General features: G+C 42.3%; 3 protein-coding genes across 8 annotated transcripts in view; 2 read left to right on the forward strand and 1 right to left on the reverse strand.

Moving 5' to 3' along the window:
- Positions 1–363: 363 nt before the first annotated feature.
- mmp23ba (matrix metallopeptidase 23ba) lies at positions 364–9189 on the reverse strand. The gene is made up of 8 exons (XM_085781289.1): positions 8811–9189; positions 5458–5594; positions 5034–5173; positions 4420–4587; positions 4172–4336; positions 2759–2869; positions 1693–1819; positions 364–637 (listed from the first exon to the last, which is right to left on the reverse strand). The coding sequence occupies exons 1-8, from the start codon at positions 8943–8945 to the stop codon at positions 463–465; spliced, it is 1158 nt and encodes a 385-aa protein (XP_085637415.1). The 5' UTR covers positions 8946–9189; the 3' UTR covers positions 364–462.
- A 1427-nt stretch (positions 9190–10616) lies between these two features.
- On the forward strand, positions 10617–15802 carry ubiad1 (UbiA prenyltransferase domain containing 1). 3 transcript variants are annotated; one of them, XM_085781291.1, is made up of 3 exons: positions 10617–10792; positions 12683–13300; positions 14867–15802. In XM_085781291.1, exons 2-3 carry the CDS (start codon positions 12739–12741, stop codon positions 15352–15354), a joined length of 1050 nt encoding a protein of 349 aa, XP_085637417.1. In that variant the 5' UTR covers positions 10617–10792; positions 12683–12738; the 3' UTR covers positions 15355–15802. The 3 variants fall into 3 exon arrangements, with proteins under 3 accessions (XP_085637417.1, XP_085637418.1, XP_085637419.1); XM_085781292.1 differs by having other exon boundaries at positions 10617–10698; XM_085781293.1 differs by lacking the exon at positions 10617–10792 and adding an exon at positions 11174–11191.
- Positions 15803–18261: 2459 nt separating this feature from the next.
- Positions 18262–23066, forward strand: part of mib2 (MIB E3 ubiquitin protein ligase 2) — a 53536-nt gene continuing 48731 nt past the window's right edge. For 2 of the 4 annotated variants that reach the window (XM_085781301.1, XM_085781298.1), the window contains exon 1: positions 18262–18444. Coding sequence is in view for 2 of the 4 variants with exons in the window: in XM_085781296.1 (XP_085637422.1) it covers positions 19442–19472 (31 nt within the window). In the remaining 2 variants the exon portion in view is untranslated. Of the gene's footprint in view, positions 18445–19405; positions 19473–23066 lie in introns of those variants that run through there. The other 2 variants (XM_085781296.1, XM_085781295.1) reach the window with 2 other exon arrangements.

Here is a 23066-nt window from a genome sequence, read left to right on the forward strand (position 1 = left end):
TAATATGGCACAATACAGCTAATTAGTCCCCATTTTTCTGGGGACGTCCAAAGAGCCCGTGGGTGGCCTTGGACGCCATTTTTTTCTGCCTCAGCAGCAGGAGCTTTGAAGGAGTCCAGGCATTGACGAATCCAGGGGGTGGACCTGGTCCCAAACAGCTGACGAGGGCTGCAAGGATTTTTCATCACCAAATAAAATACAAACTGCAGCGTCTGCCATGAACAGCTTTTCACAGTCAGGTAGTATTTTCACAAAAATACTACTTGTCACGGCACATTTATTACTTGCACATATGAAAACGCACTTACACAGTGACAATCAGTTGTGTGTGGAAGATACAGAAAAGTCAGTTTTATAAAAAACAAAAAAACAACAGAAATATGTGCCCTAGTGAACGAGGTCTCCTGGTGACCACGTATGTGAATGTGTCCTGTTCAGTGTGTGGAGGAGTGGCCGTGGCCTTCAGAAGCGCACGCGTACCCTCCACGAATAGTTAGTGAGAACTTTCTCTTTTTTCTTCACAATGCAGGTGTATGTGCCCTCGTTGATGGCGTTGGCCACTATGGTGATGTGGTCGTCTTTCAGGGAGATGTAGTTGGGATGAGAGTACTCCAGCAGCTCCCCGTCTTTGTACCAGCTGCAACAGGAGTCAAGACATTAAGATGGTGCAGAGAGAAATCACGCTGCGGTCAGGTGGACTAGTGAAGCTGGGCATACTGTAGGCCCACCATTTCCAAAAACAGAGTTGTTCAATTCTAACCGATTCTAACCCACACACTGCGAGTGAATCGTTAGATGTGATGCCAAAGCTCACGATGCATGTGCTCACACTGTTTGAGTCCCATACAGGACAAAGGATTTAAAGTATAAATAAATTAATACAGAAATAAACAGTTAACTGCATAAATAAATGCACATTTTGGTAGTGAAAATACTATTTCTGTTTTTGTTTATTTATCTATGTATATCTGTGTCCACATGCTTTGTAGGTAGGCAGTTAAAACATTGCGATTGGATAATTGTTACCATCAAAAAAGTGGAAATCTGGAAATGAATGAATAAATAAAAACAAATAGCATTTTCATTACCAAAATGAGTTTTGCATATTAATTATTTTTGTTTTACATATATGTATTTATACTTCATATATGTAATTTTTGAAATGTTTTGCCTTTCATAAGATTGTCATGTCATCACGACCTTGGTGCCTTTTGGCTCCTGTGGACCATTGTCAATAAAGATTCATTTGAAAGATTGAGGCAAGCTGGTTTAGCAACAAGGGTAACAAGGCAGAGAAAGCTGCTGCTTTGATCATTTTGTGACAAAATCTCAAAAACACAAGAGGCGCTTCTTGTCGCATTTATGTTGGTCGTGATGGGGGAGTAGGAACCATCAAAGGGGCAGCAACTGTTGCCACCGCAACACCAACTTGGCCTTCATATGTTTCATCCAGTGTCGTGTTGCCATGGCTTTTTCAGATGCCCTGTTGCCACTTTGCGCAATCGTAGTGACAAAAAAAAGCTCCAACTTGAACTGACATCAAATGAACCAACACATCTGAAATGATATGTCTGAAATATCTATCTAACTATCTGATGGCCGTTCGACGCCCGACCATAAAAAAAAGCTACTCAAAAAAAAAAACAGACTAAAATCACACACTGCGCCGAGCTCAACAGGACAGATACTCACTATACTTTGCCTCTCTTTGATGCTATTTTCTTCCCACAGCGAAACGTCAGCGTTTTGCCCTCGACGACCAGCTTGTGTTTGGTCCTCGGGGGAGTGGGTGTGGGAGCCACGGTGGGAAAAGGGAATTCTGAGGAAGATGAAAAGGAAATAACTCAAGAGAAAGAAATACAAAAGATTAGACAACAACTACTCCTGTCCATCTGAGCAGCAAGCTGAGCATTTAGCATCTCTCTGGTAATCTGGAGACATCGCTTTCCCTCGCCAGCACTGATAGCGGTCAAGAGTTTGGTTGCAGACACTTGCTCCTCTCCTCTCCTCTCCACCCCAGCCCGTCCTTATCGACATAATCTCTCCCATCTGGTTTCTGACAAACACGGCCGTCTTTGCCTTGTGATCAACTCCACTTCTGCTTAAAAACAGTCGCTCTCGTTAATGCCACAAAAATCCAAATTGACCTTGTGTGTCTCTAACCCTCAAGCCACAGTCTGAAATTCCAGCGGTTTGGACTCGCTCAGGAATTTTCCACAGCCGTACAACATCTCCCAATCAACAATGAGGAACAGATTACTGCGAGCCAGGAATCGTATCCTCTTGCCTCTCTCCACACTGTCCCCTGTTGCTGACAAAAATCTCAGACAGCCACAACAATCTATGGGCTGCGATGGTTAAGAGGAGACATTTCCTGTTGTGCAACACAGTCAGACTCAGCACTCAAACGCCCAACGATAAACCTGAAGAGGATCGGATGCTGCTGCTCTTGCTGATGTGTTATCAATACACGGTGTGGACACAGCGTCCAACAGGTACCTCCTCTGCTCTCTTACTATTCTGCTATTCTCCAAAACTAAACCCCAACTCCTCCGGTAGCAAGTGCAGTTTCACTTCCAATGAGATTCCTGCAAACCCCCATCGCTGCTCTGCATGGCTGGACCTGTTGGCTCCCGTTGCTCCATTGGCAAACAGTTCACAGCAGCTCCTCACGCTGCTCAATTGAGAGAAAACTTTCTCTTTTTTTTCCCTCTCTTTCCTTTTCTGGACGGCTGCTGCTGCTGCTGCTGTGTCTTACCGTAACAGAAATCACAGCTGGAGGGGCAGTGCTTCTGCATGAGCTTTCGCTTGCTGTCGCAATAGCCTTTGCGAGCCCAGGCCGGACAGATAAATAACCGATCCAAACATCCTGGAAGAGACAGAGGAGACGAGAGGAGTGAGGAGGATCAGACGGCAGCTCGCAGTCAGCAGCAAAGCAGAGAATTTGGACCCACAATCTGCTTTCGGTTCCAGTGAAAATGACTCACCATAACACACGCTAATCATGACTCATGAGTAGTTTATACAGTATTCATTAATGCCACGTTGGCTTTCGGTGTCGGCCATCAAAGACAAACACTGTGGTCTGCATTCTGGTTGCTTCTGACCAAAAATGGATCACAGGATTTCTACCACTGCTTCTTTGCAAGTGCATCTATAATTCTGCTGGTCAGACCACAAAAGGTTCCTGACGTCAGAGAAGTGACTGTGTCGGATTCACGTCACTTAATATGGTGCTCGCCCTCGCTCATTGGCACCGTTTTGATTTCTGGTTGATTTTAAAATTCTGGTTCTGACTTTTAAGGACTGAAATGATTCAGCTTCCAATTACACGTCAGATTAATCAGCATGTGTCCAACAGACAACTGGAGGCCCGCTGGTCCACCGAAGGTCAAAGCTTGAGTCTAAGGGTGGCCCGGGCATTTGTCTTAACATCCTTTAAATCTCTTCCTAAAATACGTTGTAATAACATCTGATGTTTATATCATTCTAGCTCTAATTATTGTTTTTGCAAACGTAATGCCTGTCAGTTCTGGACAACATGTCATTTACCTGCTGCCTTTCCACACTTTGGTATTTTAGATTTTCCTTGTATCTTGTTTTATTTTTTTCTTGTGAAGCACTTTGTAACTTTGTTAAGAAAAGTCCATATAAATAAAGTTATATTTAATGTTATTATCCTCAAAACTGGGCCAAATCCCAAAGAATAAGATCTCTTGCAATGATCTCGATCATATCTGGACATGATCGTTATGGAAGCACATCCAGTCGTGGGGTCATAGTTTGAAACATCTGTGCAACTACATCTCTGGATTCTGGGATAGATCATTCTTGCCCTGATTTGGCCACAGTCGGACTTTATTGCTCGACATGACAGCAGCAACATCACACCACCATTGTCTGTGAATTTCATGTAAGTAAGTCGTCAGATTGGGTGGAAATGAGGCGACACTCTCAATCGTCATGTCTGATCCCAGCATCAGAACTGGATTTGCTCTTAAGGTCTTGAAAGCTTTTCCATTCAGTCACTCATTGGTTTCATTTATTATTATGGATGGATCGAGACCTAACAGGTTTGCATTTGACTTCCTGCTTCTTCACGGGTCAAAGCCCGAAAGAAAAAATACGTCATATTTGTGTTTTGGCGGAAACATGTGGACAGTGAACGTACCATAGAGGCGGTGTAAACCCCACACCTCATCCTGTGTGATTAGCTTACGTCCCGTCAAAGTTGCATTCAGGTGCATTATAGCTTTGGGGTCCATGGAGTGCATGAGTCCCAGGACATGGCCGATTTCATGAGTCGCCACATGGACGAGATCTGTCAGCCAAACCCCTGCAAGAGAGACAACTGCTGGTTATTTACTTTCTTAATGTGATTTTCTTTCCTTTTTGTCATAACAAATAAAAGACTTCTGCCTTTCTTCCAGCTGAAGCGCATGTTTCCAAGAATCCAGTATTCGTGGTCGTCGAAGTGGATCTCGCCTGTTGGCGGGAAGAAGGCGTGAGCCAGTTCTCCCGTGATGCCGTCGAAACAATGGTGCAAGTGGGACTGCAGACAGTCAGTGTGGTTGACGGGGTAGAAACCTGCCAAAACACAGAGGGAGAGACGCATACCTCAGCGCCAAGGAGGGAAACCCTCACTCCGTTATTTGTGCAGAGTGTAGAATGAAGCAGGGGGAGGGATGATGGATTACAAAGGACAGAGCTTTTTCAGCCTTCGCCCTGCAGGATGACGAGAATGTCACCGAGAATTTATGCGGGAGTTTTCACCCAGAGGGACAGATAGAGCATAATTTAGACGGCCTCAGTGTGGGCTGACATCTATGGAAGTTGTTGAGCATTCTTTTTCATTCAGAATAATGAATCATGCTGGATATAAGCTTGGTAATATAGTTGCGGTTGAGTGATTTAATGAATCGGGAGGTGAAGACATTTCGATGGAGAGAAAAACAGTAAAGCAGAAGTCTGGAGCTCGGGGGCCAAGAAACATCTGTCAGAGGGTCGGACGCTGCCGCATGCTGAGCACCCACCGATCTTTATGTCTGCCTCCTGGTCGGCCGGCACCTCCCTGAAGCTGAACGGCGAGACGTCGCTCCACATGCCGAATGCCTTGGCGATGCCTCGGCGTGTGTCGCTGGCGTTTATCAAGTTTGTGGGGAAGGAGAGTAACCTGCCCGGAGACAAGAGCAACGTGTGGTTAATACTTGTGCACACATTCCTCCGACTCTGCCAAAAACACAAAGGCTACTGTTCAGACCAGGAATCACACAAGTAGGCCTACTGTTCTACAAGTAGCTACTGGGACCTGTTCTTGTCTTATATATCTGGACTGTTCTGGACACCTCATCCTCTATCATCTATCGCTGCTGCTCTGTCAGGTGATGCGCTTTAATCATCACAGCTCTACGTCCCTGCAGCGTTAAACGAGAGGAAGAATTGGAACCAGTAGCCTACTTGTATGTGAGCTTGAATTTGTCCCATTTGAGCTGCTCCGGCGTGAGGGTGTAGCGCTTGTTCCTGGAGAGGTGAAGCACCTGAGACCGCGCCTCTTTGCGGATCCCAATGAGCAGCACAGTGGTGTGAGTTTCTTCCTTGGACAAAGAAAAACCTTTAATTAATCACTGAGAAGAAAACATCTTACTTTGACCCTACCCTCAAAGTCTCAGATAAGGTTTCAAGGTTCAGAGTTCAACTGCACAAAACACCTGAAGTTTGGCTTTTGTGGTGCTGAGTGTGGGGTGAGCTTCTTCCTTTGACAAAAAACTTATTTTCACCACCTCTCACTGAAGGGACCCAAACACCTTAGGTCAAGATTTTCTTTCCTTAAAGTCTGAATTAGCAGTTTCACCAAATTCCTAAGCGTAAGAGTTTTCTCCTTAACTTAGTTTTATAATTGAAGAACCACTTAAAATCAGTTGAACTGTTGAGCAAAATGTGGAGGCAAAAAAACTTTGCCTCCACATTTTGCTTTTTTTCCTCTGGCGAGGAATAAGAAACAACAGAGGCCTACAGAGGTTTTGAGAATTAATTACAACCCTTTGTCAAACCAAAGGGGACAACCAGTAATAAACAATGGTCATCAAAAGTCTTACTATTCAGCCGAATAGGGTGCAGCCTCACTCAACCACAAAGGTCTCAAGAGTCTGAACACCCTCTGTCGATATGACTGAGCCTGCCCTTAAATACAAGATAGTTGCAGGTAAACAAACCTTTCAAAGTACATAAATACCATTTTCTGACCCTTACTGATTAAACAATCATTCCTCTGTTTCTAAGACGATTAAACAGATTAAAACCAAAATTTTCCATTACACAAAACACATAGGAACAAAAACTAAAAGTGCTTCTGACTCTATCTTAACGGCATGTTTATGATGATAGATGAAGGAAACAAATCTTTGACGTGTTTCCATGCAGCACCCTTTAGTAAGTCCTTTGCTATAAGAGAATTTTTAAGGTCTTTTGTACAGCCAGATTCGAACCCTTTGAGACATTCGAGGATGCAGTCAAACTGATTGGACATTTCAAAGAGGTCAATGAAACACTTTATATTCTGTGCAGGACTTAGAGACAGTTTGACTTTTGTCGATGCAGAAATTGAACTTATATTTCTCACCAGTTACGACTGTAGCTTAGCTGCCTTTGATTCAGGCTTTTGCATGCTGCTGCTTCCTAAGCACTATGTATGACCCTTGTCACAGATACATGCGTCTGATGTCTGATTTCTTTTTTTTTTTTGGATAAAATTTGTAACCTGATGGCTTCAAGTAACACATTTGTCTTCTATCAATCTGTGTGTGTGTGTGTATATATATACTATATATATACAGTATATACACTCACATATATGTTTAGTATGTGTGTTGACCTCATATGTTATAGTTGCTTGTATTATTGTTGAAGTGCAAATAAAGATATTATGAAAGAAAATGCATTACAAAAGTCTTAGTCTGAAAAGTCTGATTCTACCTCTTCCAGGATTGTTGAAACGCTTATTGTTAGGTCGGCGTCTGACACTTTTTGTAAGGAAATAAAAAATCCTGAAGCATTTGAAACATCTCTCTCCAGCTTTTATTACTATGTCTAATCCAGTTAAAATACAGAATAGAAATCTTTAAAAACCTGAAGCTACAGCATTTTCTTTTCTTACTCTGGAAATAAAACTAGAGTAAGAGTGGATGGAGAGCAAATATCAGAGCCACTCCCTTCACTTTGTATTCTACACCCTGTCCACTGGTTCCTGGTCCTGCTTGGCCCAGTCAGGACATGTAGATGCCGTACTTCCTTCATTTCCTTACCAAAACAGTCTGGCAGACTGTCTGACAACTGCGGCTGCAGAGCTGGACCTCGTCTACCGCCCCTGCCCCACCCTCCTCATGTTTAAGATAACGTCTCTGTGTTGCATTATATGTCACAGTTGCTTCCCCTGACCTCGACTGACTGGAGTCCCTGCGCTCAGTGATTTATGAGGTGTTTAATGTCGTCACGCCGGCTCAGTTCTTTCCTGTGTCATGTCTTGTTATATTCACTGCAAATCTAATCTCACACTTTGGCACAAATCAAAAAAATGAACCATAAACTGTGAGGCTGAAACAAGAGGATTAAACTAAAGCTTGCAGACAGTGGTGGGCGCTGACTCAGAGCACTGTCATACTTCTCGAAATTTTGAATCATGCAAACAGTGTATCAGATGACCTTTGACCTTAATTCACTGACTGACTGTTTATACTCTCAACTGGCTTTTTTTTTTTTTTTTTACAACTTCTGTATTTTACTCTGAAAACCCACAAGGAGCTTATCTAAGGCGGTTATGTAATCCCCACCAGCAGCTGTCAGGACTGAGATATAATAAGAGAGTGTGGCAAAAGAAATGACATAAAGCTCAGTGTCACAGTGGGAGGATGGCACTGATCGACTTAACACATTTATCCAATTCACTTTAGATATCCACTTCATGGTCTAACCTAATTACAGTTTTCATCTAATTTCTAAACCTTAAAGCCAGACATTAATTGGATGTGATGTGTCTGCCAGTGGCTGAGCTATAAGAGTGATTTCATCTAATGATGTCCAACAAATGGTGCGTTTAAGGGAAACCCGGAGAAACGATTGAAAATTGCATGGATATGACAGTGGATCCCTGTTTAAAGTATTTAAACGCTGACACTTCACTTTTATGTAATGAGAGTAAAATCACGTGAATGATGCTGAGGCTACTTTGAAAGATCTTCCAGTTTGTTCAGACTAGTTTTGACTGGAGACGATACTTCATTAAAAAATGTTGTAATTACATTTTTCCTTCCTGGCTGTCAAAAGTACACAGTTTGTTTAACACATGATAATGCACTTTAATAATCTTTATCGACTTGTGGTGAATTCGGCATATAAAGGATTCACCCAGTCCCATTATATTTCCATATACCTTAAACTTTCACATTTACAGTCTGAACTACCTCTGTGTTAGAGGAGGACAGTGAACTAAAGTTTGACGTGCACTTACAGCATTTAGTTGTTGTTTTAAATAAGTGTCGCCTCGTGCAATAACACTACTGTATATGCCGAGTTGAAAAGTGGACTTAAACAATTCAAAATAATTTAAACCAAAGTACCCCCGACACGTGGCTCCACAGAAACGTGGGGTAAATCTTAAATCGCAGAATTTTGAAAGTAGTTTGGTTTTGTGTTTTCTGAAATAATCAACTCACTTAGACTTAACTTACATAACTTAATAACTCCAAACCAGACAGCACACTAGACACCAGAGAGGAGTTGCAGCTTGCACAGATCATGAAGTGGTCACAGCATACCTCTAACCTCCAGGTGGGAAACGCTGTGGTTTGCTGCATCCCCGCAAACAGCAGCCCGAGCAGCGCAGCCGCCAGCAAGGGAGCGAAGCCCCGGCCGCCTCTTCCTAAACTTGTGGAAGTCTGACAGCGCACCATGGCTCCGATAGCCTATCACACCTCCAGGAAAAACAACAGAGAAAACCCCTCAGCGAAGACTACACAGGTTTACCATCTATGCCCGTGACGTCTGCCTCCTGGCCATTGCGCGCTCCGGTATAAGTGCGTTACTACTGGGGGGAGTTCCTGGTGCAGTGTGCGGCAGCGCAGTCCAGCCTGCGGACCGGGTAGTGGAAGCAGTGCAGACTGCATCAGCTCTGCGCGGCTCTTTTCCGCACAGTGCGCCGCTGCCAGAGGGCTGGTTTCACATTACTGTAGCTGGGGCAGGGGGTCAGTGTCGAGACAATCTAATGAAAACCAAACGCGCTCTGTCCATCAAACCGCGCGCTGCAGGTCCGTTAAAGCAGAATCAGATGGTTGATTTTGAACATGATTTTCTGAGGTTTATGTAATGCTGCTGGGACAAAGCGCAGTATAGTGCAGCACGCACACACACACACACACACACACACACACACACACACACACACACACACACACACACACACTGCAGAGAAAACAAACCAGACACTTGGACTGAGGAAGAACTTAAGGCCCTGTTACCATCTCAGCTCCAAACTAAACCCTACTGAGCATTTTACCATATGAATTATTCCAATTTTTTTTTTTTTTTTTTTTTTAGCTTCAATGAGTTTGTCATCCTTATCCAGTGAGGATGATAATAAAGAAAAACTTTACATTGGTTAAGGGGCCCAAAATTAAGAGCACTGGAGATACCGCAGGCAAAACATTTTTAAAGGAGCATTTTTTTCAAAGGTATTTTTAATTTTGATATGAAAAAACCAACATTAAAAAAACTGCATAAAAATGTAACCATGTTCAAATTTCATAATTATGTCAACACTTTATGCTGTTTCTGTAAATCCATTTTTGAATCTTGAATATTTATTGATTAAATATGAAATGTTTTTTATTGTATCGATGGCATCCCTGGTCCTTCATACTGTGGGATAATGTGTGATTGTGTGACCAAACATATGACTACAGTTAGCCTACAATACCTGGTTGCTCGCAGGTCTCTGCTGGTGACTGAAGGTGACCAAACTGTCATGAATGACACAGATCATGTATTTTAAGTCTACTTCATTTTCTATTTTAACTTTTGACTCACATCTTCTTACCCTGTTCTTAAATGCATTTTGTTTGCAGCTGTTTAAATGGCCCTGTTTTTTATGTGAAGCAATTTGTGACATTCTTAGGGCAAGTGCTAGGGTATATGAATAAAGTTTAATTTCATTTTAATGTACCTTTGTGTATGCTGTGAAATTTATAAAGCTCTTATAGTTTGTTTACATCATACTTGATTGATTCAAGTGTAAAGCATTATGAGTGAGCTGCGCTTCCTAATTAAATTGAACAACAACATCATCAAACAAGGACCACAACAATAATAAGCAAACGTATGAGTATGGAGTATGGAGCAGTATGTAATTGAGGTGTATGAGAATTATATACCGTATACATGAAAATGAATAGAATCAAAATATTATAATATATTATACAATAACATATATATATATTATTGTCTAATCGTTTTTTGAAACAATTGTTTCCATTAATTTTCTTGTACCAAATGATTTGCTAGAATTAAACACAGGTCGGAACCATTCATGACGAGCGCTTGTTTCCCGGAGCCCTGTCCGCTGCTGCACTCCTGTCGGAGGAAATGGCGGCCGTCAGGTGCAGCAGGGTGTACGGGGGCCAGCCAGTGAAGTCTCCTCGGAGCTGACACGTAAGCCGCCTCGCCGCCGCTCACCGCACCGGGCTCTGCTATGTTTTTAACCGGAGAGGAGCCCGGCTCGAGTCCGATACTGAAGCCGTAGCTGGTAAGAGCCGCTGTCCCCGCCCGGAGAACATTAGCTCCACGGCTAACCCGTTAGCTGTAATCCCATAATCTCACTAGTTAGCCTGAGGTTGCTCCTCCTCCTCCCCCTCCCCTCCCCGTGCTCGAAGTCCGCGTTTGGTGTAGTAGAGTGGGTGGTTTAAACAAATGCCACGTGTTTTTACGAGCGGATCAGTTCTCCAGCGGTAGCTCAGCTCAGCAGCCGCGCACCTCCCTGTGGTTCATGAAAAAGTGTCTGGCAGGAAGGTTACCGTCGCTGTGACAGTAACCCAACTGCTTCCGGTCAGTGTGTGTCCCTGCTGTGTGCCCTCTGTAACCCCGGGGCCGAGTGCGATCTCCTAATTAACAGATACGCTGCTACAACAACACATGGGAAGATCAGGTAATCAATACTTAAACAGAGAGTGTACACTGTTAACTAACTTGAATACGTGGACATGCACGTCCTGGAAAAGTATTACTGGTCTGATTATGGCGAATAACTTTTTATATCACTGCATCTCTGCAAACTCTCTGCTGTGACATTTTCTTTGCTACCTAGCATGGGGAACATAAACTCAATATTACCCTCATTTTAAACAATAGACATGCACTGCCATAAAATGTAACTTAATCTAAAATGACTAGTGTTTGATACTGGTACCATATGTATTTCAATACCTTCCGATACTCCTCTATACTCGTACGTTTGCTTAATATTGTTGTGGTTCTTGTTTGATGATGTTGTTGTTCTTGTTATAATTTAATCAGCGCAGCTCACTCATAGTGCTTTACACTTGAATCAATCAAAAAAAATTTGTACCTATCCTGTCCCCCCCTCCTACACACACCCGTACATACTACCTACCACTGAGAATAACGAGTGAACTGCAATTTTAAGCAACAAAGGTACTTTTTATTATCATTATGTACATAGTAGAAACACTGCTAAAAGCTCACTGATCCTCCCAAGACACACAAATGACTGACTGCAAATGGGACAGTGTTTGCATGTGGTCCTAACTTTAATACAAATTAATTTCAAGTTGTGAATACCGTATTAGGCCTGGACGACACCGATAAGAAGACAACTCGAGAAAACGGATAATTTGAAGTGGAAACGCTAAATGCACAACACACTCAACATCATATCCCTGGACGCTGCAAGTGACAGTCAAACAGCCAATCATTTAACAGCCGTATAGTTCTGTAGCAGCAACATTGCAACGTGTGTTTATTGATAACAGAACAGCAGATTGCTTTAGTGCCATACAAGCTTTTTAGTACCGGTATACCTAATAAACCAATAATATAATACAGTAGATGTAGCACTTCACAAAATACAAAGCGTATGGTAAAGGAGAGGCAGAGGCGCCCATGTGAACAATGTCACCATTGTCACGTTATTGTGCATTGTTGGCACCAAGTGTTGTGGTCTGACGGAGATGTCTCAGCCTACAAATCGTATTATCCACATCATGCAGGAAAGCACGTTTGTTTGGTACAAGAATCAATAAAAATCAAATAATTTTAATACATTTCAGTGTAAATAAAATACAAAAACAACCATTCCAACTAAAATTGTAAGATCTGTCAAAAATAATTGCATGTTCTCTGAAAAAGTTGAATTGAGGTAAACTGCATGTCGCCATAAAGTCTAGAAGACATGTCACTTCTCGTCCAAGACGCTTCTCACTTGGATGAGAGATGAAATGTCTACCGCCACTTCCAGTTGACCTAGATTCAACTCTCTCAGAGAACTACGACCTGGATGACTGCGGAGCTTCACAGACCATTTATGTGTTGATCTTGTTCCACATGTGTGAAGGCTGTGGCTTGTTTCATGCACTATCACCTGTATTTTGATTCCTCTGGTTTGTTTTTGTTGTTGCAGGATCAGCAGACTGATATTTGGGAACATTGCCGGTACTGTAGACGCCCTGCAGAAGAATGGCCAAAGGGCAGAAACAAAGCAGGGCAGAAACATTTGTTCTGGCTGGATCTAACGGTCACAATGGCCAGCAATGGCAGACTAGCATGAATAACATGGTCGGTCACCCTGCAGGTGCTAACCACATGTCGAGGATGGCGCGTGTTGCATCAGACGTCAGGCATAAGTGCGCCGCGTACGTGCTGGCGCTGAGGCCGTGGAGCTTCAGCGCCTCGCTCACGCCGGTGGCGCTGGGCAGCGCCTTGGCCTATAAACTGGAGGGCTCTGTGGACTTGGTCATCCTGATGGTGTGTGCGGTCGCCGTCCTCGTGGTCCACGGGGCGGGCAACCTTGTAAACACCTACTATGACTTCTCCAAAGGGATTGACCATAAGAAGAGTGACGATAGGACTCTTGTGGATGAAATACTGGCGCCGCAGGATGTTGTCATGTTTGGAGCGTTGTTATATTCCTTAGGCTGCTTGTGTGCCACTCTGCTCTACTTCCTGTCTACGCTCAGACTGGAGCACCTAGCCCTTATTTACTTTGGTGGACTGTCCAGCTCTTTTTTATACACTGGAGGTGAGTAAATCATTAACTTGATTATCTTGGGTCGCTGCCTCGCTTTTTATCAGCAACAAAAAGCACACACACATGGACACACACACACACACATGAGTCTCACATTGAAGCTTCAGTTCCAGGTTCTGGCCAAACATTTGGAAACAAGAATCAAGAAAATGTATTGTTTAAAATGGTCACTATCATGTTTTATAACCAAACAGGAAACAGGTTTATTTGCTTTCAAAACTCACATGATGAGGATCATCATTTTATTTTCCAGAGGAAATAAGATTAAAAAATGATTGTTCCAATCCACCAGAAATTCAATATAATATGAATTTTTTTTCTGTTTCTTTTCAGCTCTAGTTTTATAACAAGGTTTTATCTTAAAATATATCCACTCTTAAGAAAGGAGCAGTCTTTCACTTTAGCTGATCAGTGCTCTCGTGGTTACATTTGAAACCATCCCACGTTGAACTGAAACTACCTGCACGGCCTGATGCGAAGTGAGAAAATGTTGGTAGTAATAGTCGGTCAGCTCCACCAACGGAGGCACAGTCGTCTGTTTTTTTGTGCTGATTTGGTCGAACTGGCCCTTTAAGGCACTCGGCGTCTTTTCCATACTTGTCACTGATGTGTTAGATTTCTTGTTGAGGTAAAGTCCACTGGACCAAGTTAAAATCTGAATTCAACTCTGGTTATGAGTGGGGAGGTGCAGGCAGCTCGCCCCCCATCAGGTTTCATGTTGCAGCTTTAATGACATGATGCTCTTTAATGTTGTAGCCTCACTTTGTAATTCATGCCAATTCTGTTTTTAGTTTTATCTAAAACTATTTTCTTGACACAGAAGTTTAGATCACAGTTTAGATCTCAGCCGGTGAGAGCAGTTGTTTCGAAATCTTCTGTTTTTGTGGCGCGTCTCGGTCAAGTCTGAACTAAGTCTTTCACAAACTTGACGAAGACACTATCAACAACACCAGAGTAGGGAAACTGGTATTGTTACTTTCTCCCTGTAATTTCACACAGAACACACCTTTTTTTTTGGGGGGGGGGGGCTTTTTATTGCCTTTAATTACAGCACAGGGGGAGGCAGAGAGGGGGAATGACATGCAGGAAAGGGCTGCCCGATGCAGTGAGAACTGTAGCCTCAACATGGGCCGGCAGCTCTACCAACTGAGCTAAATGCTGCCCCTCCACTTTTATTTAAGTTTAGTTAGGTAGGCTAATGAGAAAAAAAATAGAGCTCAAAACTGGTCTAAAAAAATGACCAACAACAATAGATATACAAATAATGATAATAACAATCACACTAACAGCATGTTTTCCCCTTCTTCGTGAAAGTAAAAGCCACAAAAAATGTAGTAAGACAAAAACCTTTGTTTGAATCCGTGTGTATTTGTTGCATTATGGGAAGTGTAGGATCCATTGGTGTAGTGCTTTCAGCATACGAGGGAATAGAAGTCAGGATATCAATTAAACTGTTTAAAATCTAGTGTCATTAAATGCTGCCGTGTCTCTGTGCTGAGGGAACGGATGTGGAGCTGTTGACAGCTGTTTAAACATCTGTCTGCTCTCCTCCCCCAGGCATCGGCCTCAAGTACGTGGCGCTGGGAGACGTGGTGATCCTCATCACCTTCGGCCCCCTGGCGGTCATGTTTGCCCACGCGGTGCAGGTGGGCTACCTGTCGGTGCTCCCGCTGGTGTACGCTGTCCCGCTGGCCCTCAACACGGAGGCCATCCTCCACAGCAACAACACCAGAGACATGGACTCTGACAAGCAGGCGGGCATCGTCACGCTGGCCATCCTGGTGGGCCCCACCCTCTCCTACGTCCTGTACAACCTCCTGCTCTTCGTCCCCTACGTGCTCTTCTGCATCCTCGCCACGCGCTACACCATCAGCATGGCGTTGCCTCTGCTCACGCTGCCCATGGCGTTCCCGTTGGAGAAGCAGTTCCGCAGCCGGTGCTACGCAAAGATCCCGCAGAAGACGGCCAAGCTCAACCTCCTCATGGGACTTTTCTACGTGTTCGGGATCATCCTGGCGCCGCCCGGCAGCTTGCCCATACTGTGATTCATTAGCTCTGCTATCTTGACCTTTTGTTCCTGTTGTTATAACACAGACTAGTTCATGTCCCTCCCTGTATTTGTACGGACCTGTCCGACGTTTTTTTGCTGGCTTTAATTTATTGTTTTATTTATATGTTCAACAGAGATTTAGTTTAGTTCCTCCTCTGTGACACAAGCATCTTAATTAATGTGTTTTTTTCAGTATTGAGCCTGTGGTACTGTGTTGTTCAGAGTTCAGAAGTGTTGGTGACATTTTGTAGAGGTGGGCAACATTTTTATTCATGAGCACAGACCATTAAAAACTACAGTTGCCATATTTGTAGTTCTTCATGACACAGAAACATAAATAAACCATTATTCTCACGGTGTACTCTCTTTATGGTACAATTTAATTTGATAATTGTGAGCCAAATAGTATTTCATGGGGTTATAATAAAACTCGCTGATGGTGATGCTCCATGTGTTTATTTTGAATCAGTGAAGTCATATTTCTGAGATGTGGTTTAGAGGCAAAGGTTTTCATTGATGTTATGTCTCCATGTTGGCCCATAGAGCTGGAGACACAAGTCAACCATCCTGTTCTTGTGGACATATCTCAGTACAACCTTGATGACAATTTGTCAGAAATATTCACTTGTACTAAAGGATGGACGTTAGATCTTAGTGGTCAGAAGTTAGCCGTAAGTGAAGACTTCACACAGCAGATGTGAGAGAATTTCAAACAAATGGTTCATATTTGTTACTTCCGACTTTGGATAAACATGGATGCAACCTTTAAGTGGTCTGAGTGGAGGAGGAAGCAACCACGAAAGGTTTCTTTCTGTTTTTTTTTTTACTACACTACAAAATATATATTCCATTTCAGGTTAACAAAACAAACAACAAACATTCTCTCCAAAATGGTAAACTACTGTCAGGAAATCGCACAAACATGAAACTATGAGAACGTATATTCTGTTATATGAGCATTTACATCTTTGTTAGTGAGAGATAGAAAAGTTGGTGTTCAGCAGGACAGAGCGTCTGACATGTTGCAGTGTGTTCACTGTGTCCAACCTTTGTGTCTCTGTGAAGTGACAGTGTGAACGAGGAAATCTCTTTTATCTGCTTCCTGACACTTCACCCATAACACAGCTCCTTTCATTGTGGTTTTAATTGAAGGTTGTCTTTGTAGTTTCATTAAAATCATGTGTAATGGTGAGGTTGTCAGCAGGAGGCGCTATTGGACAACCTTTAAACCAACAGGCAGGACTTATTCATGACTTTGTGTAATTACTGATAAATTCCCTGTCTGCAGGTTAAGATACACAGTTAAACTGGTGGATGGTGTTATTTAATCATTTATCTAAAGTGTATTGTTTCAAAACAACAAGAAAACAGCAACAGCAAAGAGCACAGCATAAAATTGCTCTAAACAATCAATATGAACACAGTGACAGTCATAACAAAGTAAAATGAAATAAAAATAATGTAATTACAATTCAATATATTATTTTATCTCCACGCCCTCTGTCTTGTAAAAAACTATATTCATGAAATGAGATTATTATTCTGACTCCATGAAACCACTTTTGACACAGCGCAACAAAGAGCAGCACATGTAGTTGTTATTTCCGTGTCCTGTTGTTACTTTGCAGTCTGTGTGGACTGTCCTGTTGTTTGCTCTCTGGTGCAGGCTGTCGAGAAAACATTTTCAGTCTTTTGACTCTCTTCAGATTAGCCGCAGCGCTCTTGTGCATTTAGACTCAAATGCTTTAATTGGGTTTTTCTGAGAAGTTCACCTCAGGCTTCACTTACATAAATCACCTGGCCTCCCTCTGCATCTCTGTGGGTGGTGTGTGTCTGCCTCTGTTTCCACCCATAGCCCCGAGACATGTGGGCCAGATGACTGGGAACCTGGAATCTGCCACTCCCATCTTGTACATGTTAGAAATAATTAATTAAAATCCTAATAAAGAAAATCACATCACCCTTTGTCTTTGTGATTCAGTCTAGACATAACTTTAATGTGATAATGTCAGCATGCATGGCTGATATTAAGGACATTCATCTAGTTCTTTAACCCTGTGACATGAAAACAGTGAAATGAGATGAGACTGCTGAAGGACACACAGCCACCAGGGGTCCAAAGACCTAAAAACAAGTAGAAATTTGGTAAACTACATGTTTGTTAGATTTTCACTGTCCATGAACAGGTCAGGGCTGACTATTGTTTTAACAATTAGTGTTTTGATGTTTTCACACACTATAAAGTAAATTGCCACTATTTTTAATTGCAGGTGCATATTCTAGGTAGCTGTTATCTTTGTGAATTTATGAATTAGTGTGCACAGATCTCTGTGTCTCTATCTGTGAAATGAAAATCCATATTAAACAAAAATATTAGTTACATCTATATTTATTCAGTTGACTGAAAAAAGATAAAAGAAACAGTTTCTGTTATATTGTCAGACAGAGAAATAGCTATTGGACAGAGAGACAGAGGGACAGAGGGACAGACAGACAGACAGACAGACAGACAGAGAGACAGACAGACAGACAGACAGACAGACAGACAGACAGACAGGCAATCTATGTCTTTTTCTAATAGTAAGATTTTTTCGATGAAAATTATGACTTTTCTATAAATACTATTATTTTATATGATTTTTCTGTTATGGTTTTCTAGAAATATTCTGTCTTTTTTCCAGTATGACTTAATGTATGGATTTCTTTCTTAAAATAGAGATTTTTTTCTGTCTTTTCTTCCTAGAATTATTATGACTCCCTTTTTCTCTGAAATATTATGACGTTTTTCTTTGATTCTCCCGTCTTTTTTCGTATATGGATCTCTGTTTCTTGTGACCCCCATACTCCGCCGTGAACTAACAGCACCTGGTCGAATGGAGGACTTGTTTTATTTATTACGAGGAGCACGTGAAGGCAGCATTAGCAGTGACGCAATGCATGGGCGTGTTGTCATGGCTGTGTGCTGCAGAGCCGCACAGTGTAGTAAATACTTATTTGTCCTAAATCAAGTCATGTCGGCGATGGTGGCGGACAGCGACACGGGATTATATCCGAGCACACAGTGAACCTCCCTGACAGAGGCGAGGTGAGTAGCTACACCGACGAACAAGCAGACTTTTATCCCACAGAAAGATAACCAAACATGGGTTAGCTAGCTAGCGTCAGTGGCAGACAGGCTATCACCACCACCACCACCACCACCACCACCATCATCATCATCTGCTGCTGCTGCTGCTGCTAACACACGCAGAAGTCACCGATTTAATATCCTACATCCTCCGTGTTATATCGTAACAGTCACACGTTTACATCTGTTCAGACTGAACATGTTCAATTAATCTGTCCAGAGTCGAAACAGAGATATTTATACGGACGATAGGAAGCAATGCTGTCCAGATTGATCACATTAATTTTTAGGAACTGTCATTCGGTTTAATAAGAAATACTGATACCGTGTTCGCCGATTAACCTGATTGGTTCCAGCTATCGACTAGTCACAAGTTTTTGGTGTAATTATATCGGGTAGTTGCTCCTTGGTGAGGTTATTACACTGGTGTTAGTGAACGAGTCACTGTCACTTCATGAGAGACTGGAAATGATCCGAGCTGTTACTTTACCAGCTAGTAGGCTAACCCACTCAGCAGGCTAACCGGCTGGTGGGAGGTGTTTTAGGCTTGTTTCACTGTACCTGTCAGCGTCAGCCAATGGTGGCGTTGTGTGTAACATTTCACTGTTTGGGTGGTGCGAGCAGACTCTGACACCAGACTTCAGCCCAGACACACTGAACTATGGGAACACATGTTGTTATCACCCATGTGAGGGGTGACAGTTGGTCCAGTTCTGAGACCACTGCTGCTGATGTGACATGTGTTGCCCCCTCCCCCCACCCCTCCCACCCCCTCACATAGTCAAGATTGCTCTGACATAGTAGCCACACCTACATAAGAGCACACAGTTTCACACTCGCTGCTCTTTTCTCTCTGTTGGCTCCACAAACCTAGTTCACCGATAATCAAGTTTGAAATGTTTTCTGGCTTACATCACAGACATGACTAGTGGTTCAAAGAAACAGATCTGAAGAAATGGGGAAAATATTGAGTGGAAATTCTCAAGGTAAGACTTTGAAACACTTGGGATAACTTTTGGAAGAGGGTTTAACTCCTGTTTGTCTTTCTGGTGGCAGTTTATTCACATTTTATAGTTTTCTTGTCTGGGAGACATGTGTTTTTCTGTTGTTCAGTACTTGGGTTTCCTGTAAATTCTTGGTTTATATTTCGTTTCATGTAGCCGGATGATATTTGGAGACAAAGAGCATCTACAAAGTTTCCCCGACTCAATACTCCCCAAATACTCTAATTTAATAATATAACAACACAATTACATTAACAAATCATGAATACAAAATAATAAATCATAATGACTCTAAGTAGCCTACAAAAAATAACCAGCTTGTGCCTTTTGTTTCATTGATTAATGCTTTAATGACTTTATTATTATGTATTATTGTTTATTATTAACCATAATAGTAAGAATCATCATTAGGAGATAAATTCAGTATTTATCCACGTTTTTATCACTGCACATCATGTCCTTACTAAGATTTAAAAGAACAGGAGATTATTGAATGATTGACAGTGAAATGTGAGGCTTGGCAGTTTCCATGGTAACCACTATTGTTTGATTTAGGCTGCAGGAAGTGGACTACGTGCCAAATAATCTGGTTTTAAATGTGATATTCTTGTACCTAAACCCGAAATTGGTCACCAACCTGAACCACGGAAACACTGAAAACATGGATCAGTACAGATTAAAGGCTTCTGGGCAACCAGTTGTATTGATCCAGTTATACAATATCTAATCAATAAAACTCCCTCATGTCCTTTATCTGCTCTCTGCTGGATGAGACTCGCTTGCCTGTTAACTGCTGTGAAAACCATCAGTTTAAACTTGTGTATGTGAAGTCAGACTTGACTTTACTGCGCTTTGAGCATTGTGACAATGTTATAAACATAAAATTATAAAAATAAAAAATATCAGGTCAACTGTCCTATTAATATCTATGGTTGTATCAGGCCAGAATAAGATTTACAGTATTTTTAGATCACTTTGATCAGTTGCAACGATCAGAAGCCCACCTGAATATCCAGACAAATTAAAATAAACTAAATCAGCCACATCCTGAGCTCTGTCTAGTGGCCAGAGGGGAAACAGATGACAGCTGTATCCTGCTTCTGTGTGAGTTGTTTGTTTTGATAAACTGAATAAATGTCATTGGTCCAGTGTGATAGCAATCACTGATATACTGACGCTTCTTTAAAATGACTGTGTATCATAGTCTTTGTGCAGTGGTGCTGCTAAATTATGATTATTTTGATCAATATTGACGTCACAGTTACTTAACAAAATTACTCACTGACTCTGAAAACCCCTCATACTTAAAAGCTGTCTTTTTAACTGGGGACTTCATTAGTATCAAAGAAAAAGATAAATGAATTAAATTAATCTAATTTTAGATATAGAAAATATAAATGAATATCATAATAACATGTTTACTTATGTTCATAATTATTAATTGGCACAAACGCAAAATGAATGTCTACAACTGAAAACTGCTAAATATTCAGTGGATAAAAAAATTATAAATGAAAATAAATTTGGCCACAGTTAAACAGAACAAGTATTTTGTTGATCTGCACCAACAGATTAAAGGGACAACGAGGAGTTTGTATCTGGTTATAAAAAAGCCTCATATTAATGTGGATAAGTCTACGTTACTGACACTTGTTAATGAGTCCATTTTCGAGTTTTGTCTTTATCGTTATTTTGTTATTATTATTAGTGGTCGGCTCGCCCAGCATTTCCTACTTTCGGTTTCGCGGACGATGCCCGGCGGGTCATGGGAATAACGCCGCTGAATCGCCGTTTATGGTTGGAACTACGACGGTATCTGATTGTCTTCGAACCTCAGATTTTCATTCTTGATTAATGAAAACATTCTTGGTAAATGTTTTCACTTTCGTCTGTCTTGCGCCGGTCCAAGAAGGCTCATGGGAAATGTAGTGTGAAAAAAACACTTCGCTTTCCAAAACTCCTAACATATAGTTTAAATATATTCAGTGTGCGCCACTCAGTAGCTCAGTCCTACTGTATGATGTGACCAGGAAGCAGACGGGTTCAAATCTGTTGTGAAACAGGAAACAGTTTAGAAATCATTTTATCTTGATTATCTTTTTACATAATTACAGGAACCCGGTAATAATACTTGATAATGAAAAGAATACATGAACCTGGCTTGGAAAGATTGATGGTATATGAAAGTGAGGTAAAAGGTGTGTTGTGTCGTTATGGTAGCAGGTCATGATGCTGTAGCCTGAGCAGCGAGGAGGTCTTCTTGTCTGGGTAGACGATCTAGACCTGTCCCAGTGTGTATGCGTGCATGCGTGCTGTGTTTTTAAAAAATATATATATATATTTTTGGGCTTTTTATTGCCTTTAACTGATAGTACAGTGGAGAGAGAGACAGGAAATGGGGAAGCAGTGAGGGGGAATGACATGCAGGAAAGGGCTGCCCGATGCGGGATTCGAACCGGGGCCACCTGCAGTGAGGACTGTAGCCTCAACATGGGGCGACAGCTCTACCAAGTGAGCTAAACGCCGCCCTGCGTGCTGTGTTTTTATCTCAGGCTGCAACAACATGCTCATAATTTTGACGTCCTCCTCGTCTGATGTCTGCCATGTTTCTGAGTGTGTGAATGAATGAATGAATGAATGAATGAATGAATGAATGAACGCCTCCTTTTATATGATGTAGTCTAACAGGTCTATTATGTGGAACAGCAGCAGCTTTGTTTACAAGATGGGAGCGCTGCTGTGATAAACTTCGTTATAAGCCTCCATCCTGGAGTCTCCACCTCCACCTTCCTAAGCTCCCATTCATTCATTGACTATTCATGTTCTGACAATGCCAGCTGTACATTAGTGTGTGTGTGTGTGTGTGTGTGTGTGTGTGTGTGTGTGTGTGTGTGTGTGTGTGTGTGTGTGTGTGTGTGTGTGTGTGTGTGTGTGTGTGTGTGTGTGTGTGTGTGTGTGTGTGTGTGTGTGTGTGTGTGTGTGTGTGTGTGTGTGTGTGAGAGAGTGTCGACAGAATGCTGTTTTGGCTGTTTTTCGGGGACCATATTGTTGACGTCTCCCACAGCTGTGGCCACACTGAAGAGTATTGTTCAAGGCTAGAAAAAAGCATTGGGAAACGTGCATACACACACACAAATGCACATTGCACAAACACACACACACACACACACACACACACGGTTTTGCCAGCTCACCAGTGTCTGCACAAACCATTTTGCGTCTGAAAACGAGCACCACGGCAGGTGCCCATTCATCAAAATCTCCTCTAACCAACCCCACCCCTTTCCTTTTCCCCTGAGCCCCCCGCCCCCCTCCAAAAAAAAAACAAAAAAAAAAAAACACAACACCATCCAGACCCTCCCCCTGAAACGTAGGCCCCTCCCCCCCTCCTGTCCTCCTGCCTGTCTGCTCATTGGCAGCGGAGCGAGCGGTGTCCCCGCGGGCCGTGGAGGAGGAGAGGGCTGCACGTCCCTGTGTGCACGCAGCTCGATGCGCATGTATGTTTTCATGCATATTGATCTGTGAGCGTGTGTGTGTGTGTGTGTGTGTGTGTGTGTGTGTGTCGGCTTCACACGC

The sequence above is a fragment of the Trachurus japonicus genome, chromosome 7 (genome assembly GCF_045865225.1).
Source record: "Trachurus japonicus isolate A0001 chromosome 7, Traja_1.0".
Classification (NCBI taxonomy): Eukaryota; Metazoa; Chordata; class Actinopteri; order Carangiformes; family Carangidae; genus Trachurus; species Trachurus japonicus.